This window comes from Lampris incognitus, chromosome 18, assembly GCF_029633865.1.
Source record: "Lampris incognitus isolate fLamInc1 chromosome 18, fLamInc1.hap2, whole genome shotgun sequence".
NCBI lineage: Eukaryota > Metazoa > Chordata > Actinopteri > Lampriformes > Lampridae > Lampris > Lampris incognitus.
This window is the reverse complement of record NC_079228.1, coordinates 33,118,124-33,138,213: the sequence shown is the minus strand read 5'-3', so window position 1 is coordinate 33,138,213 and position 20,090 is coordinate 33,118,124. Positions and strand designations below refer to the sequence as shown.

General features: G+C 43.8%; 1 protein-coding gene across 1 annotated transcript in view; it reads left to right on the top strand.

The window, feature by feature from the left end:
• Positions 1 to 20,090, top strand: part of LOC130128423 (CUB and sushi domain-containing protein 3-like) — a 502,508-nt gene that overhangs the window by 364,984 nt on the left and 117,434 nt on the right. The window contains exons 20-24 of the mRNA XM_056298036.1: positions 254 to 469; positions 2,968 to 3,156; positions 7,050 to 7,150; positions 7,422 to 7,490; positions 10,565 to 10,721. Of these exons, the coding sequence (XP_056154011.1) occupies positions 254 to 469; positions 2,968 to 3,156; positions 7,050 to 7,150; positions 7,422 to 7,490; positions 10,565 to 10,721 (732 nt within the window). The remainder of the gene's footprint in view (positions 1 to 253; positions 470 to 2,967; positions 3,157 to 7,049; positions 7,151 to 7,421; positions 7,491 to 10,564; positions 10,722 to 20,090) is intronic.

Sequence of the window (20,090 nt, the reverse complement as noted above, 5' to 3'; positions counted from 1 at the left end):
TGTTGGCTTATTCCCTGAAGCACTGTGTATTGATGGACCGTTTGGAGCTGTGAAATTATCCCATTACTGTGTCAGTAAATTGCGGTCAAACAATGTGATTCTCACAGTACTAATTACTGTATTGAAGGTGTCCTGCTACTCTCTCTCTGTCTCTCTCTCTCTCTCTCTCTCTCTCTCTCTCTCTCTCTCTCTCTCTCTCTCTCTCTCTCTCTCTCTCTCTCTCTCTCTCTCTCTCTCTCCCTCCCTCTAACAGGAGTACAGTTTCAATTCAACTCCTTCCATCTTGAGGACCAACACGACTACCTCTTGGTTACCGAGAACGGCAGTTTCCTGCAGTCGCTGGCTCGCCTCACCGGCAGCGAGTTGCCTGGTAACATCAACGCCGGTCTCTATGGCAACTTCAAAGCCCAGCTGCGATTCATCTCCGACTTCTCCATTTCATACGACGGCTTCAACATAACTTTCTCTGGTAAATGCTCTGCTGTTTAACTGTTTGGCGGCACGTGTTCAGCTCCTCTGGTCGGGGAGCGAGTCTTCTTCTCTCAGTCTCTCAGTACATAGATGCAGTAACATTAATACACAGGTTCCCCCAAATTTACGTTTTTTTTTTTTTTCTCGTTTTTACCTCGGGAATTTTACAAAACATTTCAGAAGTGATATCAAGGTGTGGCTTTACTATACATTTCTATTTGCTTTATTCATTTTTATCACCGTATTTTCAACTTGCTTTAGAGTTCAGTTACACTTAAGTCCGCTTCAGTGAGGATTTGGTTAATAGTGTAGTTAAAAATACAGTTTAAAGGTAGTTTTTAAGTAGTTTCAGTCGAAATGTTGGCTTTCAGTGGTTATTACAGGATGGCAAGTGTTGTCAGGTGCAGTTTTGGTTGATTTAACAATGCAAAGGGCCTATTAAATGTGAGAAAAAAATTATTAAAATTAAATTTTTAGATTAACGATTATAACCGAACCGGACCGATAAATAAATGGATGAATAAAATGGCTTATGTATGTTATGTACATTTTTTTGCGTCAGTGTGTCCCTTCATAAAAGACGCTATCACTACGGGGCCATTGCCACTTTAAGGAAATGTAAGGTCATTCAGTCAGAAGTGGGAAGTACTGCAACTGAAAGAAGCATTTTTTTACTTGTTTGCTCTTGACTGATTGATATGTTAGTATTTGTATGTGACGATTTAAGTTTTATTTTTGCAGAACTTTAGCTAAAGATGTCTAAACTGCAGCCAGTAGGAGATTTAGTAAAAAAAGAAAATTTTTCTTTTTCACTCTAAGGGCAAAACTGTCACATCGGGGCATTATTTTTCCCCGTCATTTTTCACAATCTGTGATGCTGTGTGCTTTATAAAGCCGCGGACGAATCCAAACGCATTACGGCTAATGAATTCCTGAATGATTAATGGCGCCATTAGCAGTATTTTGACTTTTATATTTCAAAACATCACTTCCTTAATGGTCGCGCAGTCACTACACTAGTACGCTTTTATGAGGCTAGGTGGAAACGTTGGTGTCTGAACCCGAATCTGTCAAGCGCTGGGTCAGCTCATCATGATGTTGCCCAGGGGGCTGGTTGATTTTTCTCTCGTCTTGCCTTTTCCTCTGTAGTCTGGTTTTACCTTGGCGTGTTAAAAATTAGGTTTGTCATGGGGGGTTTCCATCTGATTTGATCTGTGTCAACATTTGGAGCTGTGGGACTTACTTGCATCGCAGCTATATGTCGCAGGCAGCAAGCATCAGCTAGCTAACATGCTGCTGAATTATTTGCATGCAGAAACACATTGCCATCGCACATTTTCCCTAAGGCAGCATTAACATGCATCTGTCGAGCGATTAGTTAAAGTTTAGAGACTAAGTGGTGAAGCAGAGCCTAATCCTCTCCATTTAGTTGATGTGTTTTCTAGTTTGCCTTAATTGTCTGCTTTTTCTTGCTGAGGACTCAGTTGGTAACCTCCAGACTAAGGAGAGTGAGGAAGACTTGGCGAGCCCCTTAGTTTTTGTTGGCAGACTTTCAGGGAGAGCTACAGTGCTGACTTTTTTATTATTATTATTATTACAATTTCTATCCCCAAATTCCCACCTGCGTTTTGGTCTCTGACAATCAAAACTCGCCGCAAGGTCAGGTAGCTATCACTGTAAATCTAACAAAGTTTGTCAAGCTCGCAACTTTATCTGACTAGCCGCTCTTCACTGTATAGAAAGGGAGGCGGTGAGTGAATTGAATTGAGTCCTTGACAGGTTTAGGGGATGGTGGGGGGCTTAGTCTGCACTAAATGAGAGTTTAGGTTTTGTTTTTTTTTTCATTTATTTGTTATTTTTTTCAATATCCACAAGTTATTTTTCTACTTGAAAATCAGCCTTTCAAATATCTGCAAGTTTTTTTTAATACATTTAAAACTACTGATACTGCACGTTTAAAAATGTACATGGGTATGTTTTGTGTTCACTGTAAGTGCAGCTAGGCTAGAAATATTTAATATAATATAGTTACACTTAATAAAATGGTAATTAATATTAATTTATTATTAATTCCTCTGTGTGGAGTTTGCATGTTCTCCCCGTGTCTGCGTGGGTTTCCTATGGGTGCTCCGGTTTCCTCCCACAGTCCAAAGACATGTAGGTCAGGTGAATTAGCCGTACTAAATTGTCCCTGGGTGTGAACGTGCCAGCCCTGTGGTGGACTGGTGACCTGTCCAGGGTGTTTCCCTGTCTTCCGCCCAGTGACTGCTGGGATAGGCTCCAGCACCCCCGCGACCCTGATTAGGATAAGCGGCTTGGAAAATGGATGTATGGCTAGTTACTCTTTTATATAATATAGTTACACTCGAGTTTTATCGAAATACAAATGTAGATATAGACCTTTCCTGAATGTTCAAATGCAAATAATAGCACCTCTGCACACTCATGCACAATATATAATTTTTAACATCACCTTATGTGTTTGGTTTTTAACAGAGTATACTCTGGAGCCATGTGAGGACCCTGGAATGCCTCGGTTCGGCAGGAGAAACGGCTACAGTTTTGGCGTCGGAGACACGCTGTCGTTTTCCTGCAATATGGGTTACCGCCTAGAGGGGGCTCCAGAGTTAATCTGCCTAGGAGGGGGTCGGAGAATGTGGAGCGCCCCGCTGCCCAGATGTGTTGGTACGTGCTTTTCATTCCTTCATTTTCCTTGGAGAAAAGTGCTTAAGAGCGGGAGCTGATGTGTAGCGTGAATGCATAGTAAGCAGCGATCAGTTGAAGCTCTCGCTTCGTTTTACAAACTGTTCCACTGACAACTTTTTAAATATTAGTTGCAAGAAAATAACATATTAGTAAGCAGTCCATTGTGATCACGACATAAATGTGAAACTTTTTCTGCTACCTCTGACTTTCACAAACACGGGATCAGATTTCTGCGATTTAACATTTTAGCTAAATTGCACGCATAGCCCAAAACGTTTTTCGAAACCTGCTGTATTATTGAATAACAATATAAAGAGAATAAAATAAAAGACTCCTCTTTTTTCCCTAAAAGTGACGAGATAAATGACAGCCTAACTTGAAACTACAGAATCTACCCTCTCTGAGTTACACAGAAAGTCGCCGGATGTGTTCGATCTGGCAGCTTGTGTGTATGCCACCAAATCTCGGTACAGATCTGGGCTGGATACTGATGAGAGAAGTGTTGTGATGTAGCTGTGTGTGTTTATTCCCAGTCAAAGTTAACATGACATCGTTGCTTTGTCCTCAGTGTAGTATTTCAGTCATGTTACCCTGTGCCAAACCTTCTGTTGCTGCCCCATACTACTGCACTGCGCTGTCTGTTTCTTTACCATATTAACTTCCACTGACCACGTCTCACACACACACACACACACACACACACACACACACACACACACACACACACACACACACACACACACACACACTGCCTACAAAGTCACTGGTGGTCCCACCCAGAACCTCTCAGACTTACATAGTGCTTATTTAGCACACAACCCCAGACCCCCCCCACCCCCCCACCCCCAAGCTGTTCTTCACTTAACTCCCATCTGGCTGTAGGTACAGGTCCATATCCTGCAGAAAAGTCCACTTTGGCTGGAGGTTCATCCCCTCTACCACAGCACCTCTTTAACAGAATACCCCCATGAAACTCCCTGTTTGTACCCGTGTATACACGTGTTTGTGTATTTAGTCATGCCAGTGGTCCCATCTATAATTCAATGGATGTGTAGATGAAAATATGTATGGAGGTATACTTGTGTTTGATGTACATACAAATTTCCTCAAGAAGGACAATAAATAATATTTTTTTCTATTTTCACAATACATTCATGATGATAATAAAGGCCACTTTTGGTTCCTTGTAAACTAGCAGTCCAGCACACAGCTTTTTCAGGCTCACGCACACACAAGTGTACACAGTCCAGTTCCTTGATCTGTTTCCAGGCTCCTTTCCCTGTACCCGCTGAAACACACCCATAAAAAGGGAAGAGGTTAATTGGGCTCAGGTGCGCCGCCCCGGCCACTCTTGGCTCCCGCTGCCTCCTGACTAACGTCAAGTCCCGCGGTCCAGCTTGCCGCAGTCCGTAATGACTGAGTCCCGGCGTCTGCAGAGCAGTACCTCGCCTCCTCCGACGGATCAAACAAGCGGCGTGTGACCCTTCTACCCCGTCGATAGCGGCTGTATTTATCAGTCACGCTACTTCGATAATGAGCTACACTGAGTACTCCGGCTGAGGGGAGGGAGAGGATTAGAGGAGATGAGATTGGGGGAAAAGTGGACGGGATCAGAGCATGGAAAAGAAAAGGGGGGGGGATAGGGGAAAGGAGAAAACGCGTGCGGAGATGTTGGGGGAAGATGCGTGGAGGATGGAAAGGGAAGAGGGCGCAAGAGCCTTTTTTTCATAGAGCAACAGAGAGAGAGAGAGAGAGAGAGAGAGAGAGAGAGAGAGAGAGAGAAGCATTTACAGAGGAACGACAGAGCGTAGAGAGGTAATTTTCTAAATGGAAACTGGCCGTGTGATTTATTGATGATATGACAGCTAGAATATGACTATTACACCAGCAGAGATATAGAAGGATTGAGAGAAAGAGATGAAGAGAGAGGGAGGGACAGAGAGGTAGATAGTGAGTGGAAGAGTGTGGTGAGGAGAGAGAGGGAGAGAGGGAGGGAAGGGAGAGGGAATCTTTAGGTAAATTAGTTTGTGAGTTTTACAACCTGCCAGTCGTCCTGGACAACACCAGGCGGCTCCTATATGACAGTTTTACAGAGTCAGTGCATTCACCCGCCCCGCATGACCACAAACACACACACGCACACACACGCACACACACACACACACACACGCACACACAGGGAAACGACACACACACTCGTCTTTTAACTGACCCACACTTGCATTTTCAACACTTTTTGTTTTTATACAATACACACATGTGCGCCTTATACAGTTGCAATAACAACGTGACGCATGATGGCGGCGAAAATTCACGTTTGTGGCGGTCTCACCCAGTACCGTCCATGCAGTGTCTTTGTCCACGTCTGCGTCTAAGTTTGTGTCTTCGTTTGATGGCGGAGAGAGCTGGCACTGGATCGGCTGGGAGAGCTTGGTCTGCTGCGTCCTGTGGGCCCAAGGACCACGGCCCTGCCCGGAGCTGTGCCCAAAGAGGTAACACCGAGGGCGATCTGACAAGACGTGGAAGTGGGGCAGGCTAAGCTAACTGCTAGCCCAAGCAGACCGGCAGTTCCGATAACACCGAGGCTGATGTGGCGGCGGCTTTGGCCAGCGTCGACCGTGTTTTGGTGTCATCGTGGGGAGGTGTGTCAAGGGTGTCTGGGTGGGAGAGCTGGCGCTGGATCGGCTGGGGGAGCTTGGTCTGCTGCGTCCTGTGGGCCCAAGGACCACGGCCCTGCCCGGAGCTGTGTCCCGAAAAGGAAACATCAAGGGCAGTCTGATGGGGCACGGAAGTGGGGCAGGCTAAGCTAACTGCTAGCCCATGCAGACCGGCAGTTCCGATAACACCAAGTGGGGTCTGGCGGCGGCCTCGCCTAGTGTTGACCGAGTTTTAGTGTCGTCATGTGGCGTGCGGGGAGGTGTGTCGAGGGTGTCTGGATAGGAGAGCTTGAGTTGGATCGACTGGGAGAGCCTGGTCTGCTGTGTCCAGTGGGCCCAAGGACCACGGCCCTGCCCGGAGCTGTGTCCCAAAAAGGAAACATCAACGGCAGTCTGATGGGGCACGGAAGTGGGGCAGGCTAAGCTAACTGCTAGCCCATGCAGTTCCGACAGTCATCCTGGCGTTGGTTCTCTCAGACAGTGATTTTCTTTTTTTGTTTGGTGTGGATATACTGTGTGTTAGTTTGGCTATATGTGTTCTTGTAGTTTTTGGATGTGTGTTGCACTGCTGTGGGCTGGGGGGAAACAATGTTTCATTTCATTTCGTGTGTGCAAGTGCATGAAATGAAACGACAAATAAAGTGTTTCTGATTCCTGCTATTGTACAGCTGGTAATAATATGACTGTATTGGATTTTAATAATGACATGAGAACATTGAAACACAAGCATTCTGTCTTTTACACACACACACACACACACACACACACACACACACACACACACACACACAAACACACCATATACGTACACACTGGAGGAAAAACGAGAATTTTTGTTTTTCCTCTAAAGGCCAAAATGTCAAAGAGGAAACAAACACGTCAGGACATTATTCTTCCTTATTTATTTTCCACACCCGCATCCACGATAACCGGGAAACCTGTTTTATTGCAGCAAAAAATAAAAATAAAGATAAAAAAAATTGAGAAAAATGTGTTTCAGATTTATTCCCTCACTTCCAACTTACCCTTTTTTTTTTTTTCACTACTCCTTCACATCGCCTTATAGGATTTAAAGAAGGGGGGAAAATCTGCAGCAGCCCGGCTCCATTAATTCTTCACATTCTTATCGTGGAATCGGTCTGATCGTTTTCTCATCCGTTCCTCTTTCTATTGTTCTTTTTTCCCTTTCCTCTCTCTCTCGCTCTCTGACGCCAGCGGAGTGCGGCTCCTCGGTTGTGAATAATGAAGGGATTCTTCTTTCCCCCAACTACGCCATGAACTATGACAACAACCATGAGTGCATCTACAGTATCCAGGTAATGGATCTGTTCATCCCTGAATTTTAATGGAGTGTACCAGATGAGAAATAGTAACGCTGCGTCAACCGCGCTTTACAGCCGTCCTAGGACACCCGGCGCGGACTCCAAGTGTTTGATTGTGGTGCAAATGTGAGGCTCATTATGGGAGTCCGTGGCGGTTCTTTTTTTTTTATTGTTCCCAGAACTTTGTGAACGCTCGCTGAAGTGACGTGGTAGACATATCACAGTGTGATTCTCTTCTTTCTTTCTTTTTTCTTTTGGACTCCAGGTGCAGGCTGGGAAGGGCATAAACATTTCAGCTCGTACCTTCCATCTAGCCCAGGGGGACATACTCAAGGTGCGTGTATGCACACACACACACACACACACACACACACACACACACACACACACACACACACGTCCATGTCAACATTTGCACTCGCCTGAAACAGGGAAAGAGGCTCAGGATGACACATTAAAATACATTAACCCACATTTACACACACACACACACACAAACACACAAAAACATGTCCATGTCAACATTTGCACTTAGAGGCTCAGAATGACACATTAAAAGACATTAACACACATTTACACACACACACACTACGCACACACACATGTTAAGAAATACTAGCACATGTTAACTTACAAGTTAACACACATGTAAACATACCCAGATGGACACATTCACACACAATCACAAACAGACACTGTCCCCATGCGATGCTGTTGGCGGTTCGACTCCCCCTGCGCCCCCCCCCCGCGCACACACACACACACACACACACACACACACCTTTAAACTTACAGTTTGTTTGAAATTCTACAACACACTTTTTGCAAATAGCTACACACGGTCATTTACATTAGACACATGATTCAAAACTAAAAGCGTGTGTGTTGTTTGCTAAACACTGCCGTTGAAATATCACACTCAATTATCGATTACCTGCACCCAGTGGTGTACTGGCCGTCGGGCGTGGCGGGACAAATCCCGATGGGCCGCCGCATCAGTGGGCCGGTGGACCATCAAAAAAAAAAAAAAAAACCCGCACCATTTGGGGTGTGCATGAGAGCTTGCTGTGTGTGTGTTCCAGGACCGGGCTCACGGGCCAATCACAACAAAGCTGGTTAATGTGCATTAACGTTCTCGACTAATGCAAAAGTAGTGCGGGACAGTGAGCTTGCCAACGAAAGCCATGGACAAGAACATGTGAAAAAGTAGAGAATGCGCCAAAAAATTATGGATATATAAAAAAAAGAAAAAGAGGCAGGCGTTAGAGGCACAGACTTTCAAATGTAAACGAGCATGAAACCGTGAGACCCACAGTGCACCTGTGCTGGACATGTAGGTGGAGCAAGGCGGTGTTCAATGAGAAAGGCGGGGGACCACAGCAAGTAGTGATTATGTTCCAGCGATTAGTCATGTCCTAGAAGGGTCATGGGTAAAACTCGGCTATGGCATGTCCTCACCCCTGTAATGTTATTTGTTGTCCTCGGTGTGTCCATACATCAGTGTGTCCTGCTAAACATCCCTCTGAAGTCTTTGCGACGCGTAGCCCAAGGCAGCAGTTGCACGCGCGCCGTGGACGTGCGCCATAAAAATCGACATACTGTTTGGGCGTCCGCATCCTCAAGTGGCCAGCAGTATTTAAGAGGAGCAGTCTGAAGCAGTAAGATGGACGTTAAATTATAGGCTAGGCTACATTTTCAGTTAAAACTGCTCTAACTTGTGGTTACAAATCGACCCCCTGATAGGCAACTTGTTACTATTTAAGTCATGCTGCTGATGGCGTGTTTTAATATAGGTCTGTGCCTACTGAAATATGTCCTGAAATAGACATATGCCACTTTCCATTGCAAAAGCCTTTTGATAGGTTCGGAATCACCTCTCAACAATAAAGACTATCGTTACCAGCGAGGACTAGGGAGCTAAATCTAGCAGGCTATGTCCTGTAATTACATTAACCCCCCCAACTGTAACTGACTGCAGTATATAATGTACATATATAATCAACCCCCCCCCCCCAGGCCCAGTGGTGAAGTCCAGGACTGAATTTCTTTCCCAGTACACCCCTGCCTGCACCCAGAATGCACATGTGACTATAAATAGGATTCGTGTTTGCTCTTTGGTTTGCACAACAATGGAGGCTTAAAACTGGACTAAAACAGACGCTGGGGGAGAAACATCATCGGGCACATGCAGTTGCCCATGTTGCTGGGCAGTGTGGTGGCAACTTCACAATGTGTGCTGCAATTGGCCAGAATAGTGTCCTTCACCACCATGCCACTCTTGGCCCAGAAACACAGCTCATATTATGAGCTTCCTTGACATCCTGCATTACGTCCTCATTCCCAGTGACCAGAGAAATGTGCCAGGGTACTCCACGTTTGTTGTCATATGGGACAACATAAGTTCCCATCGCGCTACTGTGGTCCATAATTGGTTCGACAATCACCCACAATTTCAAGTTGTTCCCTTCCGGAGTTCTTTTCGGCATGGCGTTGGAAGGTATGTGACCGCCAACCCTACCAATGCACAACTGGATGGAAGAGGCCTGTGGCCACATTGATATGGAGGCATGCCAGGGCTGGCTACACCACTCAAGGCAGTACTTCCCCCAGTGTGTGGCCAGAGAGGACATCATCGCTTGTGAGGTTGATGAGGTGCTGTGGTGATGGGATGGACTGTAATTGCAACATGCTGTATTTTGTTTACAGTACAATACAGTAACAATGTTCGTGTCATCTTCACTTAAAGTAATTGTGTCTGATACTGTTATGAGTATATGAGCATTGAGAATAAATAAAATTGTTTGTTTCCCCGTTGCATTTGTGTTCGTAGTCTGTGTTTAAAGCATGCTACAACTGAATATGCAAAAGACTGTTGATAATAGTGTTTTATACTGAGCACACCAGTGTGCAGTTGGCATGTGGAAAGAGCTATTTGTTTATTTGGCGTATGTGTGTAAAGTTGTGATGCAAAAATACCAATTGCAGAAGAGTTTATATAGTTTTGAATTTTTGCTTTTGCAAGAGATGTAAGTTATTTTGTGTGTTTCTGGTTTTTGTGTGTAGAGATTCAAAAAAGAGGGCCCTAGTTTCAGAAATAATAGCTCTTTGACAAAAGAAAAAACATCATAAATGCAACCCATGACTTTGGAGTAGGGGGGCATTATTTTTGCTAGTTAATTATAATTAACTGTAATTATAATCAATGGCTAATTCATTTGTTACAGTGGAAATCTGTCAAACTGATGCTTTCATTGTCCAGGCTGGAAGCAGTGCCCCCTGTCATTCACAAACCACTCTTACCATACCTATGGCAACAGTTCACCTTGAACAACTATATTAAAAAAAATATGTATCTGCAGTGAATTAATGGTTTTCTTCGTATTTCGTTTGTCTTAATTCCTCCAACAGATCTATGACGGCAAAGACGGCTCGGCTCACGTATTGGGAGCATTTACAGGGACGTCCATGCTGGGCTTAACTCTGATTTCCACCTCAAATCATCTTTGGTTGGAATTTTACAGCGATGCTGAAAGCACAGGGGAGGGATTCAAGCTCGTCTACTCAAGTAAGTGTATACCGCAGCCCAGTATGCACTTTCACACAACACAACTCGCTTTGGGCTGACAAACACTTGAATCTTACTTACGTGACAGGTGCTGTTGAAGTCAGAATATGCTGGGTTTTGTATTTGTTTTGGCCAAACACAATACCGGTTGATTAGTTCCCATTTTCGAAGGGAAGACGCGGGGGGTCGTGAAATCCGTCAAACTAATTAGTGGTTGAAATGAAAACCTGCTTACACGTGGCTCGCTATGGCACCTCAGAACATATAAAGAAAGCACCGGAGAAGCTTTTAAACTGGTGTCTTTTATTACCTTAAGTCAATTAGCACTCATTGTTAAGCATATGTAATTGAAATTAATATACTGTTCAGTTTGGTATAGACAAATAAATCCACTATATATATATATATACATATATGTGTGTGTGTGTGTATTTATGTATATGTATGTATGTGTGTGTATATTTATGTATATGTGTGTGTCTGTGTGTGTATGTGTATATGTATATATATATATATGCACACACAAACACAGACACATATATATATAAAATGGCATGACAGCATCCTTGCAGAGTCCCTTTTTGTCTTGTGTTTTTGTTCTATTTGTTAAATATGTTCATTATTTTGTTTATTGTTATTATTTGTTTGTGTGTGTGCATGTGCTAAATATATGCAAAGTTCAATAAAAATATTGTTAAAAAAAATGGCATGACAGCAGATTCCAAACTTGTGCCTTCTGTTGTAAATATATATCTTTAAATTATGTATGCTACAATCCAGTTTGCATTACGTTACTTGTATGCATTACCTTTGCAGGAAATACAGACACACATTAAGTGTATTTGTGAATATTTAGGAATGCGAACCTCGTGCAGGCTTTAAACTATTAGATATTATCTGTGGTGAGATGCTTTCATCTCTGCAGGCAACATAAGAATATGCTTCGTTATGCAAGTTCATTTGGCATCCGGGTATAAATTTCAACATCCATGAGAGTTTGCATTAGCATGGCTAAATGTAGACTAAAAATAGTACTTACTGCAGGTTATATAAAATATTACAATTTGAACTATTTGGAGGAAGGATTCAAATTGGTTTATTTTTATTCTAACCGATGCACACTATAAGATGGTATACACTGCAGCCCAGCACACATGACAAATAATGTATACTATATACAAGATGTGTATTTACTTATAATAGAAGCTTGTACAAACAGATTTTTTAATTTTTAAAATTTATTCTTCATATAGTTATTGCTCATATCCCCTTTTACATCACTGATATTTCAACGTAGGTTGACAATTTCCTTTACAGGGGGTTATAGTATTTATAAGGCCTTATATATCTGAACAATTCAACATGAAAATATGAATAAAAATAAATCAAAACAGATCGAAATAATCATGACAACACTGAAAATAACCAATGTAAATAACACAAACATATCGAAATAAAACTAAACATTGGTTGTACATAAGTTCATTTTACAAAGACATACATAGTCAGTCCAATATACATAGGAAAGTATCCATATTAATCAAATAACAAAAAGTAAAATATCCTGTTTATTTTGTCTCACTTTAAAAAGTCCTATTAGATGACCTCAGGGTATAGTCGGTTGTCCAGGTCCTTGCCATATATACTGTATGATCCTTCAGTTCTAAATTATGCGGGCGCATGCTTAGTTGGAGGCTGCACGTACAACATCCGCCCCTTAGTGAAAATTGCTCGGTGGGGGGCTCGGAGTTTTAAATGTAATTCCCCCGCACACAAAAGTTCCACACATGCTGCGGTTGCGTGCCAAACCGAAAGACCCATACTGAAAATGTTCAGTACAAAAACATGTACTGTTACACCTCTAGTATAAATACTCCTTACAATTGTTAACCACTAAGCATAGGTGTGTGTGTGTGTGTGGGGGGGGGGTCCTTTTAAGCCATCTTATTGTAATTTTTTTTTTTTTGTGGCTGTTAGTAATATTTGTAAGAGATACAGCCCTTTCCTGCTGTGCATTACATCCGGTTTCATCTTTTAGGGCCCTATAGTATTCATTAGGGTGCCCGTCTAGACCTGGGCTTTTGCCATTATTCAACTCTTTAATTGCCTCCACTATTTCCCCTCTTGTCATGGGACCATCTATAGCTTGTGATGCCTCATCCGACAGCTTTAGTAATTTTATATTTCATAAATAGGCATCTGGTCTGAGTACAGCTTGTTATAAAAAGCAGCGAAAGCTTGCCATATCTCATGTGGTTTACAAAGAAAGTGCTTCTCTGGATTACCGCTTTTAATTTTTTTGTACAACTGTTAAGCTCGTCTGTTTCCTGAGTCGAAATGCTAATAATCTACTAGCTTTACCTGCTGTGTTGCTTTAAAAATCTTAGATTCCTCTCTGTCTTTCCTGTACACAAATTTCCAAGAGCCCTCTCAGCTTCATGAAGTTGAGTTGGATTGTTTGTAGATGGCTGGACTTAATGCTCTTGTTCCAACTGATTAGTTTGTTTTTATACGTTTGGCCTCTCTGAGTCTCTTCTTAGCTGATGCAAATAGAATTATATTTCCCTTCAGAGCTACTTAGGCCAGATGGTTGGTCCAGATGACATACCTGTGGAGGCATGGAGGTGTTCAGGAGAAATGGCAGTGGAGTTTTTAACTAGATTGTTTAACACAATCTTGGAAAGTGAGAGGATGCCTGATGAGTGGAGAAGAAGCATACTGGTACCGATTTTCAAGAACAAGGGCGAAGTACAGAACTGTAGCCACTACAGAGGTATAAAGTTGATCAAGATATGGGAAAGAGTAATAGAAGCTAGGTTAAGAGGAGAGGTGGCGATCAACGAGCAGCAGTATGGTTTCATGCCATGAAAGAGCACCACATATGTGATGTTTGCTTTGAGAATTTTGATTGAGAAGTATAGAGAAGGCCAGAAGGAGTTGCATCGTGTCTTTGTGGATTTAGAGAAAGCTTATGACAGAGTGCCGAGAGAGGAGGTGTGGTGTTGTATAAGGAAGTCAGGAATGGCAGAGAAGTATGTAGGAGTGGTGCAGGATATGTATGAAGGAAGTGTGACAATGGTGAGGTGTGCAGTTGGAATGACAGATGGGTTCAAGGTGGAGGTGGGATTACATCAAGGATCGGCTCTGAGCCCTTTCTTGTTTGCAATGGTGATGGACAGGTTGACGGACGAGATCAGCCAGGAGTCTCTGTGGACTGCAATGTTTACGGATGACATTGTGATCTGTAGTGAGAGTAGGGTGCAGGTTGAGGAGAGCCTAGAGAGGTGGGGGTATGCACTGGAGAGAAGAGGAATGAAAGTCAGTAGGAGCAAGACGGAGTACATATGCGTGAACAAGAGGGAGGACAGCAGAATGGTGAGGATGCAAGGAGTAGAGGTGGATGAGTTTAAATACTTGGGGTCAACTGTTCAAAGTAACGGGGAGTGCAGAAGAGAGGTGAAGAAGAGAGTGCAGGCAAGGTGGAGTGGGTGGAGAAGAGTGTCAAGAGTGCTTTGTGACAGAAGGACACCAGCAAGAGTTAAAGGGAAGGTTTACAAGATGGTTGTGAGACCAGCTATGTTGTATGGTTTGGAGACAGTGGCACTGATGAAAAGACAGGAGGTGGAGCTGGAGGTGGCAGAGTTGAAGATGCTAAGATTTTCATTGGGCGAGACAAAGATGGACAGGATTAGGAACGAGTATATTAGAGGGACAGCTCAGGTTGGACGGTTTAGAGACAAAGCAAGACAGACAAGATTGAGATGGCTTGGACATGTGTGGAGGAGAGACGCTGGGTATATTGGGAGAAGAATGCTGAATATGGAGCTGCCAGGGAAGAGGAAAAGAGGAAGGCCAAAGAGGAGGTTTATGGATGTGGTGAGGGAGGACATGCAGGTGGCTGGTGTGACAGAGGAGGCCACTGTGGCGGCCCCTAACTGGATCAGCTGAAAGTAGTAGTAGTAGTAGTTCAAATCTACTTTGGCCACCTCTCACGGGATCACTGTTGATGTCTCACTTGTGTTATTGAAGTCAAGGTATTGAGCTAATCCTGTCTCTGTATAATCTTGAAAAGCAGTATCATTGAGAAATGAAACGTTTTGTCGCTAGCGGCTTGGATTAATACATCTTCCCAATTCCCATACCATGCTAACAAGGGAATGGCTGCTCAAAGTTAAGTTATGTATTTTACTATCTAGGACTCTATGAGACTCATTTTTAGCTGCAAAGAAATAGTCAGTTCTGGAGTATGAGGAGTGTGGGTTCGATTAAAATGTGTAATCTTGTTCTCTTGGTTGGATATGTCTCCATGCATCAATAAGACCCACAGAATAGAGATCCTATTCTGTGATGAGACCCAGGTCTTCAGTCATTTGTTTGAGGGCCTGACTCACATCTGAATGTGGGGCAAATGAGAGTGGTTTTTTAACCAGCCTATTTCACAAAACACAGTTAAAATCACCTCCAATTAGAATAATTCTCTTGGCCTTTTCTAAAATTAACTCACACACCTTCTTCTTAATGAATTTAGGATTATTTTCATTTGGAGCATAAATATTCAGCATAGAGACCGCTACCCCACAAGTGGACCCATTCGCTAATATGAATCTCCTCTCCTTATCAGTAAATTATGAATACATACAAAACTGTCGTGAGCTGTGTAACAATATTGCCGCCCCACACCTCCAACCTGAACCGTGGGGTGAAAAATACACTTGACTTGCCCATGAGCTTTTCATTTTGTGTTCAGAATCTGATAGGCAGCATGGTGGTTAGCACTGTTGCCTCACAGCAAGAAGGTCCTGGGTTCGAGTCCCAGGTCCTTTCTGTGTGGATTCGCATGTTCTCCCCGTGTCTGTGTGGGTTTCCTCCAGGTGCTCCGGTTTCCTCCCACCATCAAAAAGACATGCATGTTAGGGTTCATACTCCTGCCTGTGCCCCTGGGCAAGGTAATAAAAAAACAGAACTGGAGTTGGTCCTCGGATGCTGCAGCTACCCACTGCTCCTAGCTACACTGCTAGGATGGGTTAAATGCAGAGAAAGAATTGTAACCGAACAACAAGTGGCTTTCTCTTCCTCCTTTTTCTTCTGATATAAAGGCTTTCATGCATTTGAGATGTTTGAATGATGACTGGCATGGGCGCAAGTCCATGAATACTGGGATGGCCTCCAGCGGTTTACCTGTGCCTCCATCCATAGGGTATTGTTTGTGTCAGGAGGGACATCTGACATAAAATTTTGCCAAATTAGTATGCGGATTGACAAGACCGTACTGGATCGGTCAAGGCCCGGGTTAACAATGGCCACCATTGGTGCTGTCCCTTCACAGGGTACCGATGGAAACAATAAAATCCACTGTGGTTACCTTTGAGAAACAGAGAACAAGCCGAAAGAAGAAGAATACATTTAAGATGTTTAAGCTCATTAAAGAGCAGGGTAACCAAATTGACAGATTTGCTTCAAAATACTTTATAAATGTGGGAGATGTATTGCTGTTGACATGTTAAAATGTGTTGAACCATGTATAGAACTGATTTGCGGAGTTAGACCGTTTTTGGGTATTTTTCCCGTTTTCCTTTCTTTATTTTTTGGCCGGCTTCCTTGGTGACGTTGCCGTCTTCCTTTCGGTGCCACGCCCCCAGAGTCTGAAACCAGTGGACGCTGCAGATTTTTACGCGTTTTTCAAGCTTTGTTTTATATGCTTCGCAACATTTTTAATCATACAGAATTGGCTGGGTGGTTACTGATATGTTTTCCTGGGTAATGGGTATCCCAAAACACAGGTTTGAGCTCAGTTACCTGCCACTTTAAGATTTTTTTTCCTCTTTATGGGGCTATTTTAAGGCTAACCCTTAAAGGTATAATTAACTACTCTTATACCATCCATTGGTGTTTGCATGTAGCTTGTTAAACCATGTCTCCTCTGGCTTGAAAAGGGGTTTTAGGATTGTTCGATCTTGAGGTGAATCTCTAAATATAATCCTTAGGGGTAAAATGAAGCATTAATACACTGAAACTAGTATATACGTTTGAGTTCTCTTCATGCAGACTATGTTATCCCATATATATATATGGGTATTCCCTGCAGTAAAATTAACAAAACCACAAAATATATTGCATGTAAAAATGGGGGGGGATTTTTTTTTTTTGCAGGGAAGTTGAGGATTATCCAGATCATCCACGTAGGAGTCTTGGCCTTGACTGCAAGTTGTTTTCTGCAGTCTCGCAGTAAATCTGTGCCTCTACCAATTATCACAGACATCCCACGTTTCTGTCTCCCACTCTTATCACAAGTATTTACTATTCCCAGTCCACCCCTGGAGAAAGCTTAAAGCAGTTCTGTTCTCCCCGTTTCACCTCCAGAGTTTTTATCGCTACCGTAATATCCAACTAAACAAGTACCAAGGCTCATCATGATGTTTTTTGTGCTCTCGCCACTGCTCGCTGGAGGTAAGTCCGGAGGGTTGATTACAGTTACTATCTTTTTCCAGCGCACTTAAAAACCAATTCTCATCTTAGTTGTTCATGACTGCGGGAAAGTTACCATTTTAAGTCCTTATATAGATATCAACGTAATAAAACGCCTATACAATAAAAACAAAAACAAAAGTATAAAACGAAATAGGCCTCTCATCAACCAAGCAAAATATTAATAGCTTACCTCCATAGTCAGGTAGTGTGCCGTTAGTTATCTTTAAGAGAGGAGCAAACAAAACAAAAAACAAACAAGTTTCCAGGTGGCATGGCGGTCTATTCCGTTGCCTACCAACATGGGAATCGCTGGTTCGAATCTCCGTGTCACCTCCGGCTTGGTCGTGCGTCCCTACAGACACAATTGGCCATGTCTGCGGGTGGGAAGCCGGATGTGGGTTATGTGTCCTGGTTGCTGCACTACCGCCTCCTCTGATTGGTCGGGGCGCCTCTTCCGGGGGGAGGGGGAACTGGGGGGAGTAGCTCGATCCTCCCACACGCTACGTCCCCCTGGTGAAACTCCTCACTGTCAGGTGAAAAGAAGCAGCTGGCGACTCCACATGTATCAGAGGAGGCATGTGGTAGTCTGCAGCCCTCCCCAGATCGACAGAGAGGGTGGAGCAGCGACCGGGATGGCTTGGAAGAGTGGGATAAATGGCCGGATACAATTAGGAAGAAAAAGGGGGGGAAAAAACAAAAAATTGACCATTCATAGCATCTAAAAGATGAAAGTGAAGAGGGACACTGTCCAGTGTGTACAGGTGTCTATAATCGTCGGATACCCACCAGTGCCAGTGTTTGGACATTTTATGCTGCCTTGTTGAAAAATGCTACCGTAGTGTGAATTGATAGCAGAGCTAACCCTAACCTTGCCAACCTTGCACAGAACCACTAAGTAGCACATCTCAACAGGTAGCGCATATCAACAGAACACCGGTGTGTTAAAAGTGTGGGCGCAGTCTCTGTGGGTCATGTGTAGCTTTGCCGGGAACAGAATCCGGTGTTTGATGATTCCTCACCCCCGCAACTTTTGTCGTTCCCCATATAATTCTCCTTGTTGTTTGTATACTTAAGCCGATAAGTCCAGGTGGAATCTGATGTTGAGAGTTTCTGCAAACCATTTTCCCATAAAAACGTAAGGATCCGTCCCCTCTTCCTTCTCCCATAGGCCCACTACTCTCATGTTGTTGCATCAGCTTCTGCTCTCCAGATATTCTGTCTTGGTGTCCAGGAACCTTACCTTTCCTTCCAGCATGTTGATTTTTGATTGCAGATCGCTCATTGCGTCCTCGGCGGTGGGTACATGCTCCTTGGCCTGTGCGATGCGACCTTCGCGTTCAGTTATGTTAGAATGTCCTTGAATTTCTGTATGAACGTCCTGTTTAAAGGATCTGATCCATTCATAATGTCGGTGCCGCTAACGTTGTTCACCTGTCCGATGCCTGTATCCATCAGCATGGTGTCTTCCTCATTGTGGACCGAGTCAGAAACAGTGTCCTTGGTAGCTTGAAAGTCTGACTTCTTGATATATTTCGGCATATTTTACTTTTAATGATGCTAACTTAAATTTAAGTGACTTTCAAAAGAATAGTTGGTTGATTTTGAAATAACTGTCTTGAAATTAGCAAGAGAGCAGGAGAGGTGCCGCCGTTCAGCTTGATGCCATAACCAGAAGTCCACAAATGGCTTTTGATGAGTTCTTAACTGATGTGGACCAAATTGGGGATGATAAACTAGTAGAGAACCAAATTCTGGGGCATCTGGGTAGCATAGCAGTCTATTCCGTTGCCTGCCAACAGGGGGGTCGCCAGTTCGAATCCCCATGTTGCCTCCGGCTTGGTCGGGTGTCCCTACAGACACAATAGGCCGTGTCTGCGGATGGGAAGCCAGATGTGGGTACGTGTCCTGGTCGCTGCACTAGCGCCTCCTCAGGTCGGTCGGGATGCCTGTTCAGGAGGAGGGGGAACTGGGGGGAATAGCGCGATCCTCCCATGCGCTACGTCCCCCTGGAGAAATTCCTCACTGTCAGGTGAAAAGAAGTGGCTGGCGACTCCACATGTATCGGAGGAGGCATGTGGTAGTCTGCAGCGCCCCCCCCTCCCCTCTCGGATCGCCAGGGGAGGGGGCAGCGACCCAGACGGCTCAGAAGAATGGATTAATTGGTTGAGTACAACTGAGAAGAAAAATGGGGAGAAAAATCCCCACCCCCTCCCCAAAAAAAATAACCAAATTCTGGATCTGGTTCATTCACAGAGGTTACTCCATGTGGCTGGTTTGCAAATCGCTGCTGAATGCCATGCACGCACGCCACTAGTCAATCTGAATTTCAATGGCCGTCGATTTAGGAAAAATTACAGATCTATTTGAGCTCTGAGGTGACTGTGAGAGCGTATCATATTTCATTAAAACACCTTTCAAAGAGCTTCCATTTTGTGTGTGTGATGAGATATGAAAAATGCAGGTCCTTGAATGAACCAAAACACTCTGGCATTTAGCAGTCTTCTTATTTATGTCAATAAAAGGAGGACCTGATAGATAAAATGGATCCGTGATTCGCACACAGGCCTTGAAGATGCTCTCGCTGCTATACATACGGAGTTGAGTGCTACTTAGCCTTCTTTTCACGTTAGCTTTCCTATACTACACTAAATGCTCTGACTGATAGCGTTGGTCGTTTGGAGGAACGATCAGTTGCACCGGCCTATTTCACCAGCCAGGCCTAATGTCTGTCAGGCTGTCATTTGTCAAATATTGGAAAGGACACAAGTGGTTGGCTTTCATAAGTAAGACACGCTGACTTGTTTTTGTCTCTCTGTTGTGTTGACAATATGCAGATAGTCGTTTCAAATCAGCTTGCGCACTCCCAGACCAGATGTGATGGCGGCGGGAATGGTCCTATTA